This window comes from Copadichromis virginalis, linkage group LG16, assembly GCF_057382275.1.
Source record: "Copadichromis virginalis isolate Kocher_CV1m ecotype Utaka linkage group LG16, C_Virginalis_male_GT1.1, whole genome shotgun sequence".
Classification (NCBI taxonomy): Eukaryota; Metazoa; Chordata; class Actinopteri; order Cichliformes; family Cichlidae; genus Copadichromis; species Copadichromis virginalis.
In genome coordinates, this window is record NC_140633.1 from 8,706,043 (window position 1) to 8,730,338 (window position 24,296).

Genomic DNA, 24,296 nt, shown 5'->3' on the forward strand with positions numbered 1-24,296 from the left:
AATGACAGGTTTGTCAGGAAGCCAGCATTTTTCTGTGGTGTGCTGTGCACCAATTTAAAGATGTGCGTGTGTTCTAAAATTATGAGGATGAGGATTGGAAAACTCCGTTGCGGTTTCTGGTCCTCTTCTTTGTTTTTCATTCGGGCGTAGTTTAGAGCAAGGATCTCACCACGCTACACTACAGCTGCACTTTGATAGATGGTGTTAACAGACGCAATTTAGTCATAGGGACAATACATTAAAGGGATGCAAGAAAACGTCTGTAATTGCTGGTTAAATGTTTTATTTAAAATATTGGAATCTGCTGTCAGTAACCAATACATATTAAAAGAATCAAAGTGAACACAACTTTTACAACATGTCATGTATATTGCAAATTAATGAATTAAAAAGAAACAAACAAAGAAACCAAACTAATAAGACTATTTTATTGAAAACTGTATAAATATACTAAAGGGAGAGGGGAGGGGTTAATACATTGATTTTCTTGACGATGACTTAGAAGGGAGGAATGCAATGCTGCCATCTAGGGGAACAAATATCCACTGCAGCGTTTCCTGAAAACGCATATGGGAAAAACACAGTTCACATTTCTTTTCATTTTTTCTTAGTTTTTCGTTCATTTCTTCTACCTTTCAGCTTTCTTTCCCTTATCCTTTTCCTCCTTTTCCCTTCCTCAGATTCTCTCTTTCCACTTTTCGCTTCTTTCCCATTTTCAGGTTCAATCTCAGCTCCATCTCCTTTCCCAGGTCTGTCATCTCCTTGGATCTTCTCTCCATCATCTTCACTTTTATCTCCTTGATTATCTGGGTTTTTTGGCCTACATTTATCTCCCTCTACCACCTTTTCAGCATCTTCCTTTGTACTTTTAGTGCTCTCACCATCTCCCTCTTTGGTGACATCATTACTATCATCTCCATGTCCCTGTTTTTCCCCCTTCATATATGAGCCTTCTTCTTCCTCCTCCTCCTCTCCCTCTGCCTCCTCTCGCTCCCATTCAGCCTCCCTACCCACACCTTGCCCTCTTCCCAATGTTCTGTCTCTCTCTCCATCATCTTCTGACAGCTGAGTCTCCAGTTCTGAAACTTCCAGCTCCAGCTGCGCCACCCTGGCCTGCATTTTGCGGTTGCTCGATTCCAATTCCATCATTAGTCGAGCTAATTTAGTTTGCAGAACCTCCAAGTTGCTCTCTAGTCTTTGTATCTTGGTTTCCACTTTCTCTCCCTCCCCTTCCTCTTTCTCCCCACTCTCCTCCAACATGCCCATTTTAGTGAGGATCTGTCGGCCTTTCTCCTCCAGGTGACGTTTGGCTGCAGGGAACTCCGATAATACATCTGTCAGGTCTTCTTTGGACAAGCTGAAGAGATCAGAGTACCCATTGCTTCGGATGTTGGCAGTCCTGCGGTTGCCTGACTTGTTACCTGTAATAAAAGAGAATAGTATTTCTGTAAAAACCTGACAAACCTAAAAATTTTAAGGATGTTACCAACATTTGTTGGTTTATTCAAGACTTTTAAAACCAGCCAATCATTCTTGTTTTGGTCTTAAATTAATTGAATATACACTATACACTATATACACTATATTGCAATCCATGCAAATCATTGAATTCAGATGTATAATATCAAACACTTAGGCATGCAGAATGCGTCTACAAACATTTGTGAAAGAATTTGTTGCTCTCAGCAGCTCAGTGAATTCCAGCATGGGCCCGTGATAGGATACCACCAGTGCAACAAGTCCAGTTCTGAAATTTCCTCAATGCAATGTAGATGTAGATGCAATGTGGAATGGGGTTCTATGGCCGAGCTGCTGCATCCAAACCATACATCACCAAGCACAGTATAAAGTCTTGGATGCAGTGGGGTAAAACATGCACCACTAGATCCCAGAGCAGTGAAGATGTGTTCTATAAAGTGGCGTATTATGCTTTTCCATCTGTTTTCGGGAATGTTGCCAGGGGAACAGTACTTGTCTGAGTGCACTGTTCCAAGTGTAAAGTTTAGTGGAGTGGGGATTGTGGTGTTGAGTTGTTTTTCAGGAGTTGGACTCAGCCCCTTAGCTCGCGTGAAAGAAACTCTTAATGCTTCAGCATACAAAAATATTTTGCAGCAATTTCATGCTCCCAACTCTGTGGGAATATTTTGGGGATGGGTCCTTCCTGTTCCTACGTGACTGGACACCAGCCCTCAAAGCAAATTCCAATTGATTGCAGTTAAAAAACAGCCACCTGATATACAGGTGGCTGTTTTTTAACTGCCATCAGTGTGTAGTAGTATGTCAAGGAAACAAATAAAGAAAAATAGTAAAAGAAAGTAGTAATAATCATCCATAATATTTTGAATGTGAAAAAAAGAAAAATCCAACTGACAGCTTCAACTAAACCAATAGAGTAGGAATTATAGAGGCTCCCAAAAATACCTTTGGACTTACCAAAAAAGTTTAAACTGTAAATAAAAAACTGAATATAATAATTTGTAAATCTTATAAACCAATATTCTATTAACAATAGCATTTCAAAATAATGTTAGCATAAAATTGTGGACCCTTTGAAAATCTTATCATCTATATCTGGTCTCCTCAGTTCCTAGATGTTTATAGACTGTTGTTAACAGAAGAGGGATGTTACAGAGAGTCAAACACGGCCCTGTCCCAACTTTATAGATGTATTGCTGCTATCACATTCAAAATGAGCTAAAGTCTTTCTTAAAATGTTGCATTTTCTCAGGTTAAACAGGATACATTCTCTATATTCTATTCAATATGCAATATGGGGTTGTGAGATTTACATTAAATTTTACACCATGTCCCAACTTTTTTGGACCTGTGGTTGTATGTATGTTATGGTGTTGTGGACATTTCTAGAGATTTTTTGCAAATCGGTAAAAACTGTAATTCAGCACAACCACTTGAAAGTAAACTTGTTTGCTTTCTTCATACACCAACATTCCCGATTCCAATTATACACTTTTAGATGCCTTCAGAAGCAATTTTCTTTCATCTGAGTCATCTTCTTGTGAAAACTGTGAACAGAATTATAGGCTCCACCTTGAATTTCAGCTGTACTACAATTAAAAAACTCTTAGTATAATTTGTATTTTAGTCGTAATTCTTCACTTTAAATGTGCAGAAATCACGTTCCCTCCTTTTATAGAGAATACTTGTCTATTTCAAGCATCTCTAATAGTCTGGAAGAATACTTTTACCATTGTTGAGACTCTCGGTTTTATTTTTTAGACAACTGAAGAAAAAGAGCTGGCCTGCTTCTTGTCCATGTGTCTCTTCACCAGCTAAACAAATTCACTTGTAAGAGCATGCCCAAATCACTTAACATACCTTTGATGTTAAGGATACTAATTTCCCCAAAGAAATTCCCATCACTCAGCACAGCAAATTCTGTAACCCCATCATCTGCCACAACTGCCAATTTTCCTTCTTTGATGATGTACATTTCATGGCCCACATCTCCTTTCCTGCAGACGTACTCTCCTGGACTGAACACCTACAAGATGAAAAGATAAAGAGCAGGTGAGACTTCATCAGCCTCAAAGGATTGTTATATTCCAAAAGCACTGTCAAGGTAAACCAACAACAGTGTTAAATTTGGATCTGCAAGATAACAGTAAGCTACTGAACCACATTCCACAGAGAGCAGGTGCCATTCACTTTAGTTGTGTGCTCTATAAACAAATTAGTGACTATAAGTTACAAACACAGCTTTGCCAGCTTTCTGACCTGAGGAGTTAGTTTGAGAACCAGCTCCTCCAGCAGACTTCTGTCGCAGTTCTGGAAGATGGTGACTTTGGAGAGTGTGCGAAGATGAACGCTGACCGTGATCTCTGTCCTCATATGCAGAGGCAGCTGCTGCAGGATTTCATTTTCTCGCATGATCTTCTTGTTGATGTAAAGATGCTGGTACCAGTTGTTGATACGCTCTCGAAGCTCCTTGCTGATGTGATGACTACGCAGGTATGCCTTTACCTGAAAGAAGGAAAGAAAAACTTGATTTTCTATAAATGTTAGCTAAAGAAAGCTATCACACAATCTTCATTATTAAAAGTCTTTTCAATAAGCTTGGCTCTTCCATCAGCTTACCAGCTCATGGTTAGGGAAGAAGACATTATCGCGATCTCTTAGGCTTGTGATGACATTGCCGATATTGCCAACAATTGACGCAAACACCAACACAGCAATGAGCAAGTCTGCGATCATAAACAAGAACTCCTCTTCCCTTTCTGGCTGGGGGACGTCTCCCACTGTGGTTAAAATCTGAGCGGAAAACCAGAAACAGTAGAAGTACTGACGTCGCATGGAGCCAAACTCTGTGTTGGTGATATTAGGGTAAACCCAAGGATCACTTCCAAAGCCGAGGCTGCTGGACAGCGCAAAGTACAGACAGGTATTCCAGTGGATAAGCACAAAGATGTAGATCATGAGCTTGGCAATGCGGAAGGTGTTGGGGTAGGAGGTTCTTGTCTCCATGCGGTCCAAGGCCTCGTTGAGTCGTGGGATACGCAAAAGGCGGTTGATTCTGACCAGAGGAGTTTGGATGCCGAATGCAAAATACAGGAAGTCGAAAGGAAGAATGGAAGCCAGGTCCCAGAGGAAATGTTTAGAGCGCAGGTAGCGCTTCCTCAACTGAATCAGGTCTTTGACCAGGATGCCCTGATCCAAGTAACCTGAAGAGGCAAAAACAGTGTTTAATGAAGCCCAGAATACTCATCATACAGTGATGTAATTTATCAATACACAGGTTGGCTCTAACTGTTAGAAAGCATCCAAATGACTTTTCCTCATTATAGCTATAGCCATAGCTACAGCGGCCACATGAATAGAAGCAGCTAGGGAAAAAAGACTGTCATATTTAATATGATAAAGGGTTATGTAAAACTTGCACGTGACAAAAGTAAGTTGGAATTTGAACTCCCACTGTAAACCGACAGAATTACCAGTGTGAAGAGTGATGATCATATCAATCATATACATGAGGTCTGACACATAGTCCAGAGTAAGCCACACAGGGAGGTAGCTCAGTGCTATCATAGTGAAACAAGTCCTGAAAAACACAAGCATTGCTTCAGAAAATGTCCTATCACGCACTGTTGTTATATGCTTAGGAATGATTACCATTTGCAAACATACCACACTGCACTACTTTACCTCAAAATGATGATTACCCAGTTGTAAACGATGGGTAGTGTCATGACCTGAATCCAGACATAATAAAACTGCTCAGCTGGATCAACAATGAACTCGTTCCAGCTGAGAAATGTTGAAGAAGGGAAAGAAGAGAAGAACAGAGTCACATAAATATTATGATTCGAGACTTGTCATAGTCAAATTATTAACCAAAGCATTGCTTGTGACAGGAAAATGTATTAGGATTTTTCACTGTGAAATATTTGCCAAAACAGGAGCCCAAACAAAACGATGAAAGACTCTTGTCATGAATAAATGATATTATATCTGATCTAATTTGTGTTAATTATCTCAAACAGGTCAAATGTTTTAAATCTTAATAATTAGAAACATGTTGTCATTCTACAAGCTGCCTAATTGAATAACAGCCTTGTTGTTGTTGTATCACAGCTGCACTTTTCTTTTTCCAAAAAGATTCAGCTTAATCAATAATACTTACTTAAATTTCAAAATTCTGCCCAGGAAAGTGTTATGTTTTCCCTTATCCTTGACACCATCGTGTCCTTCCCCACTGGCTTTCTGCCCCTGTTGCCGCCTAAACAGCCTCTGCCATCGGTTCCCTCTGATACTAACATCACCTGTTATATCCATTTTCCAAACATCGGTCTTAAATGAACGTATTTTTTAGGCAAGTACTGCTCATGATGAAGAGGAACACACAGGCACCACTGTAGAGTCCACCTAACAACAACCCAGGTCTACCTGATCACTGCCTGGTGATGCTGGTCTCTATGGAGGGAAACCATATCAGATGTCATGTGTCTTCTGGGAATTCTTAACTCTCTCGGAAAACAAGGGCAGGCTATCTCTTTAAAATTCAGACACAGCAAACACTGACAGGATTATAGAGCCCAAACTACAGAGAGGATGTCACTGTGTGTCTATAAATTAATAGGGTATGGAATTTTTTTTAATATACCTTAAATTTGACTTGATTATTGAGATTGTTTAATTTTTGTCATCTTCTTGTAATATTGTAAAGTCTTTAGCCTACAATATAGTTGGTGTAAAATAAATTTTGAAATACTCAACTTAAAATGTTGACATAATAATACAAAATTAACACTTATAAATGGCTTTTCTTTTTCCCCAGTGGTAAAAACTTCCATACATTTCTGGATTCGCTATGTGGATTTGCTTTCCATGTTTCCATGTTTAAGCTACGCTGTTTTATTTGACTGCTGCGGGTCTTTACGTTTAGATAAGCTCTCCTTATTTGCCTGTGCTTAGTTTATTTGCATGGCTTTTCTGAAGGTGGAGTAACTGGAGCTTTCAGGTCCACTGATAAAAAACAATTATCCGACTAAGAGGTGAGGACTGCAAACTAACTCCAAAGTCAGACATGGTGCCAAGCAATTTTTCACAAGTTTCAGCTTTGTGCATTGTGTTTAGCACGCAGTGTATATAATCTGGGCACTTTAAAGCCCTCATACAGCTGTGCGAAGCAGCGTCGCTGTGAGTCAGAGAAGACGTGTGGGCGGAGTTAAAGTAAGATGGCTGCGGGAAAGCGAAGAGTGTTTGAGAAACCATCAAATGGGATGTTTATCTGTTGCTAACAGGATGCACAGCAGCCTCAGTGAAGGAGTGGTTGATTTCTTAGCGTCCCTGACTCACTGTGGTCTGTCTTGCCGGTTGTCTTTTGGTCGCCTCCTATCTTGTAATCGCTTACTGCTCTGACATTGTGGAATTCATCAGCAGCTAGTCGCTAGCAGCATACCAGCGCTAACTTACTAGCAACCAGCTAGCAGGTAGCTGCCCAAGGAAAACACCACCTCGCAACAACTGTTGAGACTCACACAAGGTAGGGAGATTCTCGATGACCTCATAGTGAAGTTCAACAGCATGACAACTAGATAAATTAACTATATGCGTTGCTGGCATTTCTAAGGTAGCTGATTATATTTGCAGTGTCAATTAGCTTGGTCCTCCGTCTTGCATTTGAAATACATTGTTGTTTTCTGTCGAACCACAGCGTAAGGAGCCTCGCTTGGCTGAAGTGAGATGTAGTGCAGAAAAGCTCAAGTGCTGCTAAGTCATGACAAACCAACCGGTTTAGGGGAAAGGGCGTAGTATTTGCTGTGTGCACTGTATGTGCTCTAGCAGTCTGTCAGATTGAACGGGACACATGACCCCCAAATACTGCAGTGATTGATGATTTATGTTGTGATCTTACCTGTGAACTTTGAATTAGATCTGTGGACTGGGTTGGACTTTGGAATTATAACTACACAACTCTAATAATCTGTCACTTCTGTGCCCAGAATAACTAGTAGATCCCCCCATCTCGAATAAGCCACATATATGCATATCACATCAACAGATTAAATCATGGTTGAATAGAAAAGCCTTGTTCATTAATCGCTTAAATTTGTCTGTTTGAGAACGTACACTCTTGCTTATCTTTATTCACTGGGTTTAGATAATAATTTCACCATCTTAACAGAAAGTTAACGTGTAACTATTTTCAGACACATCTTTCAGCCTTACAAGAGTAAGAATAAAATTGCGGTTTTCAGATGAAGAGAAGAGCATCTGTAACGACTTCAGTTTTTAGCATTTTGGGTCATTTTCAAGAAAAATGTACCAGATTCTGCTCAATTCAGCTTCCTAGATGTGAACATTTACCGGTGCTATGGCTTCAGTGTTGGATGATTATTTAAATTTGATCTAGAGAGGAGTCAATATAAGTGTGCCACATTGGGGCAGGAAATATGTGATTAAAAAACCAGATGAATCGGTATTAGAAAATAAGCACACGTTCCTCCAGGTGTCTTATTAGTTCACGTCTGCACTGTTAGAATAGCTTTGGATTATGCAAAGGAAAATCACATTCATATATTATTTTCTTATACAGAAAAAATGATGGTGGTTGCAGACTCAAAGTATTCTTTTGTTTCTACAGCCTGATTCATGTATTGCTTTAATAATATTTGCCTGTCACAGTTAAAGATATAGGATATATGTTTTTCTGATCTGCATTGATGCAGAAAAAGCAGTAGGCAGTGGCAGAGGCACGAGTGTGCATCATAGCTGAGCCGCTGATGAGGAAGAGTCAAGCAGTGGTTTAATTGTAAGTTGTTAACTAGTTAGTACACTGCAGGGAAAGTTGATAAACAATCACTAATCATTTTCTTTTTTGTTCAATAAAACCCTGTTCCAGATGTCATGTCACTCAAGTTTATTACAACCTTATGCAAGTCAATCATCACAGCTACTACAACATAACCTCAGTGTTTGTTTTAAAGATTCAAGATGAGTGTTTCTGCCATTGCCACCTTGGTTGCAAAAAGACAAAAAAACCCAAAAAACCCAGATGATGAGGAAAGGCTGGTCTGACTGTGAAATTGTGTGGCTAACAACTTGTCAGTCACAAGTCATTAGCTAGTGAGTGTGCAGTTTTGTGGCATGTACAGGCCTCCCTCTTTGAAATACGGTATGACCAAGACTTTACCCTAAATGTGTACCTGACCCCATAAACTCATCAGCAAAGTGTTTACAGAGATTGAGACCGAAAGCCGTTTCGTGTAGTCTTTTACGGGACTGGAAGTCTTTTGTTCAACCACAGCTATCGCCATCTGGTGGCCTTCAGATAGAATTCATTTTTAAGGCCTCCCATATTGGCTTAATTTTGGCTACATGGAAGCTACATCCATCTTTTATATTGTTTATGACTCTTTGACATCCTTCCTCTTCTTCTTCAACATGTAAGGATAGAGAAAAACACTTGTAGGTGTATGCCACCCTTTTCAGTTCCAGATGAATTGCTGTCTTGGCACATACACCACCTACAGAACCACTGGTACTTAAGCCAACAAAAAGCACTGTTGTGTAGCCGCTGACACCCTTAAGTCCTCATGTCTTGTCTATGGTTGCTCACTACTTGAGTCACAGATGTTATCAGTAACTATCATCAGTCCTCGTGGATATGAGTGGACGTGGAGAATTTCTGGTTAAGGCAGGAGTGGCTCTAAGTTTTTCACATAAATACTTTTAGTTAGTATAAAATAGGTCTTGACCTTTAGACTTTGCATTATGAGACTGTAGCAGTCAAGACTGCTTTGGTGTTCTTCATGACTAAGCTTTGGCAAATACTTCTCTTTATGAAGGCAGCCTCCCTCCAGTGGAATGTCTAGTTGAACTTTGAAACATTTTATGATTCAGTGTGACCTGAAATAAAACTAAAGCTGAATGGCCATATACTGTATTTTCTACTTCCTGCACATCGGGGTCAGAAAGTTTTAAAATGCTGGTGCACAGTAGCTGCATCAGCAGTTACCTTAAACTTCATTTAGGGTAAGATAATCATCTTATTTTTATCCTCGTTATGAATTTATGCATTTGAAGCAGTTTTCAAGCAGTGTCATTAAGTTTGAATCAGATGTTAAGGAACAGTGAGTCATTAAAAAGTGTGGACTATAGTAACCCATCTTTTCCTTTGTTGTTTGTGTGTAAATACTCTCTATCAGGGGAGCGAAGGAAAAAAAAAAAGAAGCATTTGAGCCTTATTGATTTAGGGAAGTTGAGCATGACGTTGGTGGACCTCTTGCGTGTGATCCAAGTCCAGTTCATGTGATGTTGTTCCACATCATGTGGCCACAATAACAAAGGTTTGAAATCTACTTTAACATTTATGTATCTCAGTTAAAGTGAACTTACTAACTTATCAAGCCTAAGGGATGTTATCCATAGGAAATACATACAACACTGTCCAAACGTCTTGAGCCAGGATTCATTTCTTTACATTTTGCTTCCAAGGAGTCAGAGTTTCTTAAGATCTTTTGAAGTCTTTCTTTGGACTTTGGCTGCTTTTTCACCTTTTTTCAGTCCAGACCATTCAAGGATTAAACAAAGCACTTAACTCAAAGGATAAACTAGTGTTACACACCAAAAACAATGGGGGGGGATAAAATTGTGTCTTTAGTAGAGATGGACAGATCCGATATTACGTATCTGCATCGGTCCGATACTGACTTAAATTACTGGATCGGATATTGGAGAGAAATAAAAAATGTAATTCGATCCGAAGTATCACACAATCATCTCACAAAACGCGCTACTTGGCGTAACCCAGCTCGGCGCATCGGAGCAGTATGTGTCACATGATAGAGCGGCTGTTGTCTGCGAGACCTGTCGGCGGTCTGTTGGAGCATTTGGAGCGTCGCTACATGCTTCCTAACCGCAGCATTTCATCTTGGCAAAAACTATCCCAGAGAAGTAAAGCAAGTGTGTAAGTTCATCCCTGAATGTTTGCAGAGTATTTCCACGTTAAGCTTAACAACTAATATATTGAGCCACAGCTGGACTGGCCATCGGAGTTCCATATTGAGGTGAAAAGGAAGCGATTTGTCCCGTACTCCAGCTAGAATTAAAAAATACACACAAAGCTGGAGTTATTCTGTCGTTGCTGCGCAGTTGCATCTACTTCTCTCATTCACTCCCCCTTCCTCTCCTGTTATTACTTCAAACATGAAACTGATCAATGATCAGCTGATCGGCTTTTCTGCCACAAGTCCCGCCTTTCTTGTTTGTTTATCGCCCACTTTGCGCTAGAAAGAGGAGACCAGCGGATAAACAACAGCAGCACGTTTAAGCGTGATAAGCTGTTGTTAAAATTTATTTAATATTAATTTCTAGTATCAGCTGAGGTTTGCTGGAGCCATGGCTGTAAATGCTGTTGGTCATGATATGGTTTGGATATGTGGTGAGAGGGAAACATCAAGATGAAACCAGGAGATGTCCTTACTGAATCATCAGAGCTGAACAGGTGATGGAGAAACAGGTTTACCTTTTAGGTGACATGAATGAGTTGAAGGGAAGTTATGAACTGTTTCTGAGAGACAAATAACACCAGGATCCTTTTCTAAGTAGCTGACAGCTGGTAACTGTGCAGGGGCGGGTCTAGCAAAGTTTTGTCGGTGGCCAGGTAGGGCATTAACAGGGAGAGGGGGGCACAAAGAAATACTTTTCTTTGTTATGTCATTTAAAAACTTTGAATAAATAATTATCTGAATCTTGCAACAAAAGTGGTCATCCGATTAAATGTATAGAAATCCATTATTGTATATAGTAACTAATAAGTCTAATATACACCCTAATAAGCTATAGTACTTTTTCCTTTGGGAAGGTACTATCTGTGCAGTCTGCAATTCTGTTGAAGAAAGATGTTGAATCTATTTAATTATTGTAGAAAAATAATTGATTTCTGTGCATTTGTTTTACACTTGCATTAAATTAAAGTTGATTACATCGATTAAGGGCGATGACACCACGGTGATTGGCCTCATACCTCATAGCTGAGCCGCTATGAGGTATGTGGTTCCACCACAAGGGAACCACCCCCCGCCCTAATATTTTTGCTGGGAGTTGGCAACCCTATTAGTTAGGTTGCTTAATATTTCTACTAAGTACTCTTTAAAATACCAGAATAGGGAGGATGGTGTAGGTTTAAATTTATTAGACCGATCAGTGTTGCTGAACTTTAAAATGTTTTGGGTGGAGTGTATTTTTTGCATACAGGTATAACAGAATAGCTTCGGTCGCTTGTTTTTTTAAAAAACTTAGGTATGAACTTATACAAAATGCAGCAAGATATTTATAAAAAAAAACAGTTTTATTGATTACAAAATACGCTTTACCGGATTCATATCGGTATCGGCAGATATCCAAATTTCTGATATCGGTATCGGACATTAAAAAGTGGTATCGTGCCATCTCTAGTCTTTAGGCACTTGATTACTAGCAGCTTGTCACATAAACACATAATCTGTTCCCATTTCTTTATTTCTTTGAATCTATGAAAAGTGCCAATGATAACACAGTTCAACAGGTATAGCATGTTTTGAACCAACAAGGAGATTTCAGAAGAGCTATTGGTTGAAAACTTAGCGTATGTCGGCTTGGTAAATGTGTCAAATGCACTGGACATCTGGAGGAACAGCTTAACTATCTGCAGAAAATGAACAGTAATTCATTAAAAATGGTGGTGGAGGGGGTGGGGGCATCCAAAGACCTAAAACAGGACCTGAGCGATGCATCTGGCACTTCAGTTGATACGTCTACTGTTTCCTGAAGCCTCATCAGAAATGGTCTCAGTGGAAGGGTGGCTGTCAAGAAGTTATTCCTAAGGAAGGGAAAGGGGGAGAGAACACTAAGGTATATCAATTACACAAGAACTGGACTGAAAATGCATGGCAACAGCGATGAATCCAAATTTGGAGGTTTTGGTCAAATTGTTGTTAGGGGTGCTCAATGTAGTCTCAATATTATATAACAATTTTTCAAGGAAATTTGCAACAGCGATATTTTTGCTCACATATATAATAAAAACAAAACAAAAACCAGAAAATTTTTAATGGTGATTGCAGTTGCTAGGATGCTGACATTTGGGAGTCCTTATATTGATACTATCATAAGCATAAATATTAGCATGAATCCGTAGTAATGGTCTACAGACATCTGTAAAACACTGTGGAGGCTCTGGCATGGTTTGGGACTGTGTGTGATTGGCAATGACTTGTTTTTCAGCATGACAGTGATCCCGAACACAATGCTAATGCAGTAAAAGCATACCTGGATAGAAAAACGCACAATGGAAAACTATCAGTCATGGACTGACCCCTCCAGAGTCCCTCAACATCTCTCAAGCAATGTGGGATCATCTTGACAGAGATCTAATTAAAAGGCACTCAAAGAAAAGCTTGAATGCACTTCTAGAAGCCTGGAAGACTATTGCTGAAGATAACTTGAAGAAATCATGCAAGAGTTGCCCAGGAGGGTTCAGGCTATGTTGACGAATAAAGGTTGTAATGCCAAACACTATCTTTCAAGCTTCTTACAATTCTGTAAACTCTTTTTGCTTTATATATTGTATTATCCATGTATGTTTAGATCTTTCAATAAATCATTTTCTAAGCCACATGGAAAGAAATGAGGGGTGGGTCAAGTCATTTGCACAGCGCTGTATATGCAAGAGTCAATAGGGTTGATATTTACACTTTAAGTCTAAGAGCCAAAAGTTCTGCACTGTAGGTTTGCACAACAGTAAAAGAACAAACATCCCCCTCCCCCCTCCTTTCCAGCAGCAAAATCCATCATTAACCATCTGTTCAGTTATTTCTCACTAATCCTTACAATAACTCACTAAGTGCACTACTTCCTGGCAGATATTTTTGGAGCTATTAAATTCTGATGGTGCTGAAGGAAAATATCAAATATCCCACTTACTGGCGGAGTGCATTTTATACCATTCAACCTCTTGTTCTTAACCAGTTGAGGAATACAGCACAACCCGATTACTTGAATGCACGCAAAAGCACAGAAAGGGTTTCTGTCTTTGGATGACTTAAGACAGCAGAATGACATTTAGATTAAGGATATTGATAAGGGATTTAACAAATTAAGCAGAATTGCTACCACAGAGAAAAGAAAATGGCGTGACGAATCATGCTTCTCCATCTGGCAATCTAGTGGATGAGTGAGTTTGGTGGTTGCCAGGAAAACGGTACCGTATTTTTCAGACCATAAGGTGCACCACATTATAAGGTACACCGTCGATGAATGGGTCTGTTTTCATACATAAGGTGCACCGGATTATAAGGTGCATTAAGCGAAACAAAACAGATAAGTCAAACTTTACTCAACTCATTCGTCTTCCTTCCTCCACTTCCGTACTATTGATTCATTAGTGTTGAATTCTCTTTCAGCTGCTCTATTCCCATGTTGTTGCAGTATATGAATGACTAACCTTGTGAATTATCTCAGTTGTTCTCCTGACTGAGGTTTGGTCCGTTTACAGCATCCTGCCATGTGATTGCATTTGTCCCTAACCATCGGGAACCCTCACGTTAACTTTTATCAAGCGGAAAAAAGTTAGCGTTCATCCTCCAGCTTCACTGTGCTAATGTCATGCTAACATCAGAGCTCGCAAAATCGCTAGCCTGACGTCCCGGGGCTAACGATTTTTCCAGTCGGGCTACCAAAATCTATCTCTGCCCTGCCCGTCGGGCTATCGTAGGGAGGAAAAATATATGTCAATGCTTTTGCATTCTTTCAGAAATGTAGCTGGGGAATTATGTCATTGACATCGGTGAGCCACTGTCAATATGTGACATATTGAAATTGCATTTGAATTTGTGCTTGCTTTTTGCTTTCACTTTGCAATCGCGCGAACTGTGTATAGAGAGCGACAGCACTGATTGGTGAGTGACGATAATTTCCGCACATCATCTTATCAATCGTTAGCTTACTATGCAAACATGACAAGTGAAATCTCCCGCAGCTTAAACATGTGAGAGGTTGATCGCGCAGAGAATCGCTGAGCGTTATGTGAGTGCGTGTGTAAAAGCAGCAGGATTTATATTTCAGTTCTGCTGAGTCAAATAAAACAGGTCAGGGTGAAGAAGTGACAGCCAAAGAAAAGCTTACCACAAAACGGAGAAGTTATGACAAATCAGACTATAAGGCAAAAAGAAAGGGCAGCTTTATGGTTTCATGGACAAAATTATTTCTGTGGCTGCAATATGACGAGCTAAATAACCAGGGCTGCACATAAGTGGTCCGCAGGTGCGCATTTGCTGTCAAAATAAAAAACGCACACAAGATAAGAAGTTGTAACGCGTGTTTGCGTACATAAGATTTCTGGAGGAGGACAGACATTTGTTTAGAACTCTTAAAGATGTCGAAGAAGCTCCTTTAAGCAATTACTGTGATGTTCCTCCACCTCCAAAGAAATGTCAGAAGGAGTCCGAACCACAAAAGAAGCGTGTATTCTCGGAAAAGTATTTGCAGGAGGTGAGCTGGCTTCAAACAAATGATGCACGCACAGAGATGTGGTGCAGAATGTGCCGTGAAAATCCCACTCTAGCGGACAAAAACAGTGCTTTTTATATGTACGCAAACGCACGTTGCAACTTCTTATCTGGTGCGCATCTTTTATTTTGACAGCGAATGCGCACATGCGGACCACTTATGTGCACCCGTGTAAATAACATAATGTTCTGCCGGGTGTGTTGTTGGTTTTCCCTCGATTTCTGAGTCGACAAGTGCCTTTGTTACTGGGACCAGTCATTTTAAGAAAGGCCCCCATTAGAACCCATGAGAAATGCAAGAAATGCATTTCTCAATATCTTTCCCAGAACAAACACCAATTGCAAATAACATACTAAAAATAAACCTGAAAAAAAATCTGTTTAGAACAGCGTACTATGTTGCAAAGAGTGAACTACCAGTGGCACAATTTAGCAGTCTTTGCAAACTTCAAAAAGCAAATGGCCTCGATCTTGGTTCCACTTGCCTCTTACCCGTGACTTCAGTGGAAATTTCAAATTCAGGTACATTTGAATTTGTTTCAGAAATCTGTCAGAACATGCTATATCATGCTTAGCTTGCTAGTTTCCACCTAACTTCTAACTCCATTAAATTTAATAAATTCTGTTTTCATGGATGCCCGGATGTTAAACTTAATTTGAGCACATAAAATCGGTTCAAGGCTAGTAAGCACAACCAGAATTAATACATAAGGCGCATCGGATTATAAGGCGCACTGTGGATTTTTGAGAAAATTAAAGAATGTTAAATGCGCCTTATAGCCCGAATAATACGGTACTTGTCTGACTGCTTTGTGTCAAATGTATAGTTTGGCGGACGGGGGCATTATGGCGTGGGGATGTTTTTCACCCCCTTTACTTCCAGTAAAAGGAACTCCTGATGTTTTGCATACCAAGACATTTTGGACAATTTCATGCTCCCAACTTTGGAACATTTGGGGATGGGTCCTTCCTGTTCCTACATGACTGCATCGCAGTGCACAAAGCAAGGTCGATAAAGAATTAAATGAGCGGTGTGGAAGTGTGAGTGTGGAAGAACTTGACTGATCTGCACAAAAACCTGAACTCAACCCAAAAGAACACCTTTGGGATGAATTAGAGCAGAGACTGTGAGCCAGGCCCTATTGTCCAACATCAGTGTCTGACCTCACAACTTTTTATTCTGGAAGAATGGTCAAATAAGCACACTGTAGCATATGTATAGCAGACCCGACCACATATCAGCGGATTTTATTACAGTTGTCGTTTTCACACTCGCTTCTAATAGAGACGCTGGCTTCTGGTAAAAACGAGGCAGGTCCAGACCACATGCTGGCCTCTGGCCCCAGCTGAGCAGCTCTCTCCTTGGTGCCAGCCTCTGGCTCTGGGTGAGCACGCTGTCCCCCGCATGCTGTCCACGCTGTCCATCGGCTCAGGCCGAGAAGATGCATGAGCAGGTGGTGTAAGTGGAGGTTGCTCATCCGCCCTCCTCCGTGGAACAGGAACAGGTGCAGGCGCTCCCACCCAAGAAGTGGGTACGGGTTTAGAGGTAGGCACGAACTCGGCCACCATTTGGGTCAGCACCTCCCCTGGCTGGCCCGGTCGCGGTTCCGCCATGCCCCAATCCTGGGTTTTTCACCACTGTAACATATCAACAGCTTCAACAAGAGTTGAAGCTGTCATAGCTGTAAATGGTGGGCAGATGACATATTAACACCTGTCGATTAAGAATGGGTTTTCACTCAAGTTCATATGGGTGTGAAGACAGATGACAAAATACTTTTGGGAATATAGTATATGTATATAATCGCATTAGATGTTCTTGAGTGCAGTGTTCAGCCAGTGATATAAATACTGACGACAAATGGACACAGCAGCTACTGATACTGCACAGTCCTTTCATAACATGGACCTTTTTAAAAGCATTTTGATGTAATAGAAAATGAAGGAAAGCAAAAACATTTCTTTTCCCTTCCTTCATGAGCTCAGTCCATGCAGGTGTTATGAGGATTAGACTTGTGATAAAACATCAACGTTTTCAGTATAATACTGCAGAAATGTTACTGATAGAAATGGTGTGTAGTTAAAACTTGTTTTCTGAAACTGTTAATTCTTTTACCGTGGCTCTTTCTACTTTTGTCTTTTCTTCCATTGCAATAATTTTCTAAACGTATCCACAAAATGTTACACGCTTCACATGCAACAGCTTGGCACCAACCATGAGCTACTCACCTGTTCAACCTCAGTGTAACTGGGCAAAATCATTAATGACATTTCAGATAATTGCTGTGCTTTTATTTATTCTTATTTAAGAGTAATATGTGTGGTCTGAACACTCAATGACATCGTGGCTGATGTGACCCCATTGAAAGGTGATTTGTAGTTTTTGCCATATGCATAATGTCATTTATAAATCTTTCTTTCTTGAAAGCTCTGTGGGGTCCTGGGGTAGCTTACTGCCATGGACCCTGCCTCCCGAGCCACAGCGAGTGAGGCATGGAATCTTGTATCCATGTTGCCTTACATACATTCTTCCCACTCTAATCTAGTGGTTATTCTGTCATGTTTCAAGTCCACATTAAGAGAAATGCAATGAGATCTTTTAGTAATAGCAAGTTTGTGAATGAAGCTGTTATTATTCCAGGTTTATATGATGTTAATGTTGTTTTGTTTTTGGGGGGTTTTTTTGTTCACACAGAGAGACTGCCAGTCCTGACCGGCTATGGAGTGGTGTTGGCTTCAGACTGGATGACAGGGTCTACGAGGAGGACAGGGTCACAAAGTTTCTGTAGCAGCAGCAGCAGCAGGCTTTTCCTAGATGTACACTGAGCGGGATTGACAGCCTGCACAGCCGACCTCTTTCTCCTCTTCTCTGTTGTGATACACTTTCCCTTCCCTTTCTGCCCTTCTTTTTGCACTTCTCTTTTCCTCTCTCCCACTTCTTGTTTTCCCATATAATTTCCTTTGCCTTCTGTTAGACTCAACGTCATTGAGTTTTAGTGATCTTTGGTCTGCTTTAAGCTGGTTTCACTATGAGCTGGCTGAGCAGGTTAAACCCACGGGCTTCTGGGAGTCGGTCGAGCCGGAGTGCCGCCCCCTCCAGCCCCTGCACTGCAGACCCAGAGACCTGTCTCATGGTGTTTGAAAACCACTGGAGACAGGTGAGCTTAAGACACACACAGTTTTTTTTTCTGTTTCTTTTCTTTCCAAAGCTCTTGTTTCTTGTCTTTCCTTTATACTGGTATGTTTTTACCCCTCCCTTGGACCCATCTCTTGATCAACAATCCATCTTAAAAAAGTAAAAGGCACATGTAACCCATGGAAGAATTACTAAAAGTTGGCAAACGCTGTCTTTAGCTCTCCGCTGCTTGAGCCGTGGCTGCATTGCAGGTCCCCAAATGACCCTGGGGCTGTTTTTGCCCGTCTGCCTCTGGAGAGATATCAAAGTGGAGGCAATGCACCAGTTGCTCTTGCAAGATGGGCTTTGCAGTCAAAAATACCTCTGCTTAACGCTTTACCAGATGACCCTGTGTTACTCACCAATTTGTGTTTATTATCAATTGTATTTAAATTCCAAATAAATATCCTTTAAAAGGACATTTTTTTAAAGTTAGTTAATAACCATGTTAAGTACTTGAGACGAAACTATATTGGGGATTGAGATGATGATTTTTGCTATATTTGAGCAGCCTTACTTAGTGCAGCTGTGTGTGCTCGTCACAGGAAATGGTGTGATGGACTTTTTGTGGCTTCAAAATAATAAATAATAAAAATTGCTCGATGTTCCTGCCCTGCCCACAGTGGTCTACATTGGTACTGATTTTTTTTTTTAATTAAAAATGTTATCTTGATGTTACAGCATCAATGTTTGAACTAACACACAAAAGTTAATTTTGCACAAAGACTGTCCCGTTTTCACAATTTGAGGCAAATTATTTTTCCTACCCAGAGTGAAAACTCAAGAAAAGCTGAACTCAAAATGAAACAATAATTTTGTCAGTCACAAAACAGAATCAAAGTTAAAAACTGCTTTTTTAAATTTTCTTCAGCGCCTAAGTAACATTCTCTCTCTCACAGGTGAGTTAATTATAATAAATCCAATTTATTGTGACAGTTCAAATTTTCTACTTTTAATCTTTTTTCTTTTTGTGTGATTTGAAGGCTTTGTCTTTGTTCTAGTGAATGATTATGTGTTCACACAATGTGTGAAAGTTCACTGTGTCAGTGTCAGTGAGAGAAGTAAACTAGCTGGCTGATGTCCAGTTACCTACTGAACGTTTATAGGTTACAGAGGTCTGTCACTGCCTGACGGTTGGAACTAATCTGAGGCAACAAAAGATGTCTGAGAAATGATCTATTTTCTGTTTTTCCCAGGGATTGCAGGGCGTGCACACTTTGCAAACCCGCTCCTTCTTTGGCGAGACTTACTAAAGCTATATACAGGTCCGATCCTGTCAGTGAGTTTTTCTTTGAAAGGATCGGTTGTCATAATGGAGAAATGCATTTATAATCCACTGTAGAAGAAGCAGACACCAGCCATAAGTGAATATGTTGCAAATGCATTGCAACAGAGCCACAGAAGTGCACCTAAATGTAGTTCGTGACTTGTTATCCAGTATCTAACATGCAGCTCTTATCTGTTCAACATGGGCCCAGATCTGCAAATTCATTCTTGCTGTAGTCATGCTGACCAATTAAACTTCTGCTTATCATTTTGCTCTCACACACTTTTGACCACATACTCTCACCGTGAAGCGCTATACAAATACAGGCCGTTTTATATCTTGCAAAATAATTGAGTTGTGTTGCACTGTTGTATTTTAACCTGTTTTGAGTATTATCTGCCTGTATGCCTCTTTGTCAGTAATAGCCATGGCTGGAGATATTAAGTTTAAGGGTTGCCTGTCTGTTTGTGCTAATGGACTCGATATCTTGGGAGAGCCTTAAGGGAATTTCTTCCTCTTGGACTAAAGGATGAACCAGTTACATGGAAGCAGAATTGATTGACTTGAGGAAACATTGTAATGTGGAATAACATTCAGTTCTATGTATTGTGTTACATAAACAAATACCCACATGTGCCATTACAGTTCTAGTGTTTGTCCTGGTCCCGTTAGCATGGACCTCAAACACTTCATCACTTAAGCCCACTGGATAAAGCAACAACACACTCCTTACTTCCTTTTCTCAGATATCTTGGGTGTTGGAGCAGCATGAGACTTCATCCTCCAGCGATGACCTTACGGCAGTGAGAAACAACACCGACCAGATGTTATGTTTGCTGGCAGAGGAGCGTCCTGCTGAGAGCTCAGAGAGCGGCACCAGCGTGCCACCTATGGGGCCCATACTGGAGCTTGTGGTCACAGAGAATATCCTGGAGAGGCTGGTTCAGTGGCACCTTCGCCGTGGCTTGGACCCAGACAGCCAGGGTGCACTGCTCAAACTGTTTGAGATGCTTATCGGTCAGTCCCAGCAGCCCCTGCTCCAGCACACAGCCATTCTCCACCCCCTTCTTAGGCTCCTGGGAGCTTGTGCTGACCCAGAACTCGGCTGTCCTTCAGCTCTGGAGAACAGCCTGGTATTGTTGCTTAACCAGGTACATACAAACCTACAGTCTTTTCCAGTGTGTGTATGCAGTCACTATAAACAAAATATATTTCACCGGTAGTAGACATCCCACAAATGACAAACAAGTTTTGTTTTATTTTTTGTGTTAAAATTGAACGGATGTGAGATGACTGAGAATTGAAGGCTGGAAAAATTGGCTGTTGTATTAAAAACCTTAGCTGAGCTGTGGCTCTTCATGAAACCTGACAATTTGAATTATAGTAATTTTTCATTTGCTGTTGGCTTCCTGGAGGGGACTCAGTCAGCATCGTCTGTGACCTCTGCCTGTCCTCAGGTGTTGGCGACAGGCCTCAGCGCTCTTTATTCCTCTCTGCCGAGGAAGATAGAAGTTATAGTAGTTTTTCATTTGCTGTTGCTTCTGCTGCATTTACTGTTTGCATGCTGTTTGCTAGGTTTTTTTTATCTTAAAATGTAATTTGATATCTTTTTCATGAGAATGCCCGGCAGCAATTGATTGAGAAACCAACAAATGAGAGCATCACATGCTGTGGCGTTTTTCTCCCCCAAACAATAAAGTTAGTTGAATATAGTCCAGCTCAGGTTACTGATTGGTCAGGAGACGTACCATTTAATTGCAGGGGTTCCACTTCAAAAGCCAGGTGAATTTGGTGCATAAATAAATAGTAATATAATTGATGGTGTTCCCTGAAATGTTTTTAACTCCCCAGAAAGGGGCACTGACCTGCTCTTTTCATATAAAAGGAAACCTTTGTAGTGATTAGTGATTCATTTCTGTGCTAAAGTTGGAATAATAACTAACCTCCAATGTAGATTTTTCAACAGCATTTCATGACTCTTGTTCTTTAATGGGATTCTTTTTCCCTCCATCAGATCTGCGTGTCAATGGCCCGACAGCCGGTGGTTCTAGAGATGTTGTTCCGGGCTGCACCAGCCCAGCAGGGCTCAACCAACCTGCTGATCTTTTCCCTGCTTGTGCCATTCATCCACCGAGATGGAGCCATTGGACAGCAGGCGCGAGATGCACTACTGCTGGTTATGGCGGCGTCAGCCAGTCACGAGGCTGTTGCACGATACATCGCTGAGAACTCCTACTTTTGTCCGGTGAGTGAGGAGCTTTTGAGTCACTCTTCATTCTCTCTTTTTTCAGACAGTTTTCCCATAATGATGCTCATTTGGCTTGTGATTGATAGAAGTATGGTCAAAGCCAGACTCAAATTAAAACCTCTGAGTCTAAAAACCGTATAGTATATGGTGAATATGACCTATTCTTTATTGATGTGATGGTTAAGGACAGATTATAAGAGTTGGATCTTGACTTAGTTTCCCTCACTGCTTCTAAGAAAGAGAGGTGTGTGTGTGTGTGCGCGCGCGCGCAGGCTGTCTAATTCTGATGCATTAGTGATGGTGTGCGATAATGGAAGGAGAAGGAGATGACTATGCACTCTGACAGACCGTTCATCCTTATCTACATCCTATCAACTGTGTCTCAACTCGAGGCTTCCTATTTAAAAAAACCCAGAAACTCACCCAACATCACATGTTTGCAGTTTTTAGGAGAAACTTTATTGTTTAGTGATAAAGAAGACAGCTTAAGAAAACTTGTGTGAAATGCAGTTTCCTTACTGATGCAGTTCTCCCCCAGTGAGTTTAGAAGCACTCTTTAGTAATAACTGTTTGTTCTTTAAGCAGGAGACCTAAAAGAAAGATGAAAACAAAGGAAGGATATTTTATCATTTTTGAACTGTGATTTCTTTTTTCTGTTTGGAAACACAATCATAACTTGAAGGTGGAAAGTTTATTCCGCTTTGAAGTAAAACCTGTCTGCCTTGTTTTTGTCATTTCTTTTAGCTGCCACTAGATGTAATTAAAGAGCCATGTTATACTTAATGCAGTCTGAGGTGCATATTTAAAGCTATTAGTTTAATTTGCTTAACAGTTCTGCAATGGGAACATGTGTCTGCATACATTTGAATGTATGAACAAGAATTGGTCAGGATTTTAACTGAATCTGGTCCCAGAGCAATGTTTAAGCTTTCATACTGCATTATAAGAGCGAGTCTTGCGTGATGTCTGCATACAGCACTGTGGTCAGTAGTCTACCCCTGCCCCCCTCCCTCTCAGGTCTCTATACTCTGGTGCTAACTCAGCTATTTTCTGCTCATCTTCCTTCCAGCAGCTTCAGTCTGACCTAGTTACAGCTGAAAGATCCAGTGGAGGTGGCGTTAATGACCAATTGCTCCTCTCTGCCCGAGTCTGGCTATTTCCTGTCTGTGCATACTCACACGTATCATAATCAGCTTTGCTTTGACAGTTTTGGATCTAGTTCAACATTCTTAGACAACAGGAACAATTGTAGTCTTTCTCACGTTGTAAGCAGAGTACAGAGAACATCCCGTCTTTGCTCCCTGTCCCTCGGTGTCCGTGCACAGCTCTTTTTGAGGAAGTTTGCATCTGTTTTGTCAGCCTAACGGGTTCAGGTTTCTCCATCCTATATGTGCACGGCAGCAGCAATAAATATTGGATTTTCATAAAAGTCATCAGCTGTTATTAAAAGGCTAAGATACATGACGGGCTTTGAGCTAGACTGTGAATCCACTGTGTCTGCATGTGCTGGGAAGGCACTCGTTTAAACCTTTTTTTGGTAACAACAGTAGGACTCAGAGTACGGACCATCATGCTGCAATTATTTGAATTATGATGAAAATATTTAAAAACTGTTCATTTAAGCAGTTGAGATTTGCAGCAGACAGTAATAATAGCCGTTAGTCAGCACAGTCTTAATGGAAGGGGTTGGATGGGCTGTGACTTGGTGATATTTGTATGAAAATGCTGCTTATTTTCTCCATCATTAATTTGGTGTAGTTTGTAGCTCTTGTTTGTTACTTCCAAAAGTCAGAACTTTAAAAATAGACTCCTATTTGAGAGGTGCCACCTGCTGACTTCCTAGAGGTGACTCAGTCAGCAACGTCTGTGACCTCTCTGCCTCTCCTCAGGTGTTGGCGACAGGCCTCAGCGCTCTTTATTCCTCTCTGCCGAGGAAGATAGAAGTTCGAGGAGATGACTGGCATGCCCTTCGGCGGGAGGACTGGATGGGCGTGTCGTCGCTCGTGCTCTTCATGAACTCGCTCGAGTTCTGCAACGCCGTGGTGCAGGTCGCCCATCCCCTGGTCCGCTCACAGCTTTTGGATTACCTTCACAACGGCTTCCTTGTACCTGTCATCGGCCCCGCCCTGCATAAGGTAGCAAAGGGGACTGTTTTTGTTAGAAAGGCTGCAGTTTCTTTAACAGCCGAGTTGGGGAGAGGGGGTGAACAAATTCCCTTAATGTTGCTTTTAACTGTGCACACATAACTATTATCATATTGCATATTTTTGGCAGTTTTGAGACACCTTTAATTGTGTGTGTTTGCAGTCATCGGTGGATGAGATGATCGCCAGCACAGCCTACCTTGATCTTTTTCTGCGCAGTATAACGGAAACTTCCCTCCTCAAAACTTTCCTGCGCTTCATCCTGCTGCATCGCCATGACAATGACACCATCCTGGACACGCTGCTCACGCGCATTAGCAGCAATTCAAGGGTCCGTATATATGTGTGTGTGTGTGTGTGTGTGTGTGTGTGTGTGTGCGTGCGTGCATATTTGTAAAGGAGCCCTGAGGCCCTCATTTGAACTCGACTGAGTGGGTGGTGAGTGGGTTTAAAGCAG

At 40.9% G+C, this 24,296-nt stretch overlaps 2 protein-coding genes across 5 annotated transcripts in view; one reads left to right on the plus strand and one right to left on the minus strand.

Moving 5' to 3' along the window:
- Positions 1-368: 368 nt before the first annotated feature.
- Positions 369-7,250, minus strand: cnga4 (cyclic nucleotide gated channel subunit alpha 4). Of its 3 annotated transcripts, none has more exons than XM_085435134.1 (7): positions 6,996-7,250; positions 5,161-5,262; positions 4,950-5,056; positions 4,096-4,679; positions 3,736-3,981; positions 3,337-3,502; positions 369-1,421 (listed from the first exon to the last, which is right to left on the minus strand). In XM_085435134.1, exons 2-7 carry the CDS (start codon positions 5,202-5,204, stop codon positions 598-600), a joined length of 1,971 nt encoding a protein of 656 aa, XP_085291260.1. In that variant the 5' UTR covers positions 5,205-5,262; positions 6,996-7,250; the 3' UTR covers positions 369-597. The 3 variants fall into 3 exon arrangements, with proteins under 3 accessions (XP_085291260.1, XP_085291261.1, XP_085291262.1); XM_085435135.1 differs by lacking the exon at positions 6,996-7,250 and adding an exon at positions 6,814-6,877; XM_085435136.1 differs by lacking the exon at positions 6,996-7,250 and adding an exon at positions 5,639-5,880.
- The window catches only part of fhip1b (FHF complex subunit HOOK interacting protein 1B), a 34,119-nt gene continuing 16,493 nt past the window's right edge, over positions 6,671-24,296 (plus strand). For both annotated transcript variants that reach the window (XM_085435132.1, XM_085435131.1), the window contains exons 1-6: positions 6,671-7,000; positions 17,701-18,163; positions 20,194-20,598; positions 21,462-21,692; positions 23,585-23,830; positions 24,003-24,170. In XM_085435132.1, the coding sequence (XP_085291258.1) occupies positions 18,035-18,163; positions 20,194-20,598; positions 21,462-21,692; positions 23,585-23,830; positions 24,003-24,170 (1,179 nt within the window). In that variant the 5' untranslated portion in view covers positions 6,671-7,000; positions 17,701-18,034. The remainder of the gene's footprint in view (positions 7,001-17,700; positions 18,164-20,193; positions 20,599-21,461; positions 21,693-23,584; positions 23,831-24,002; positions 24,171-24,296) is intronic.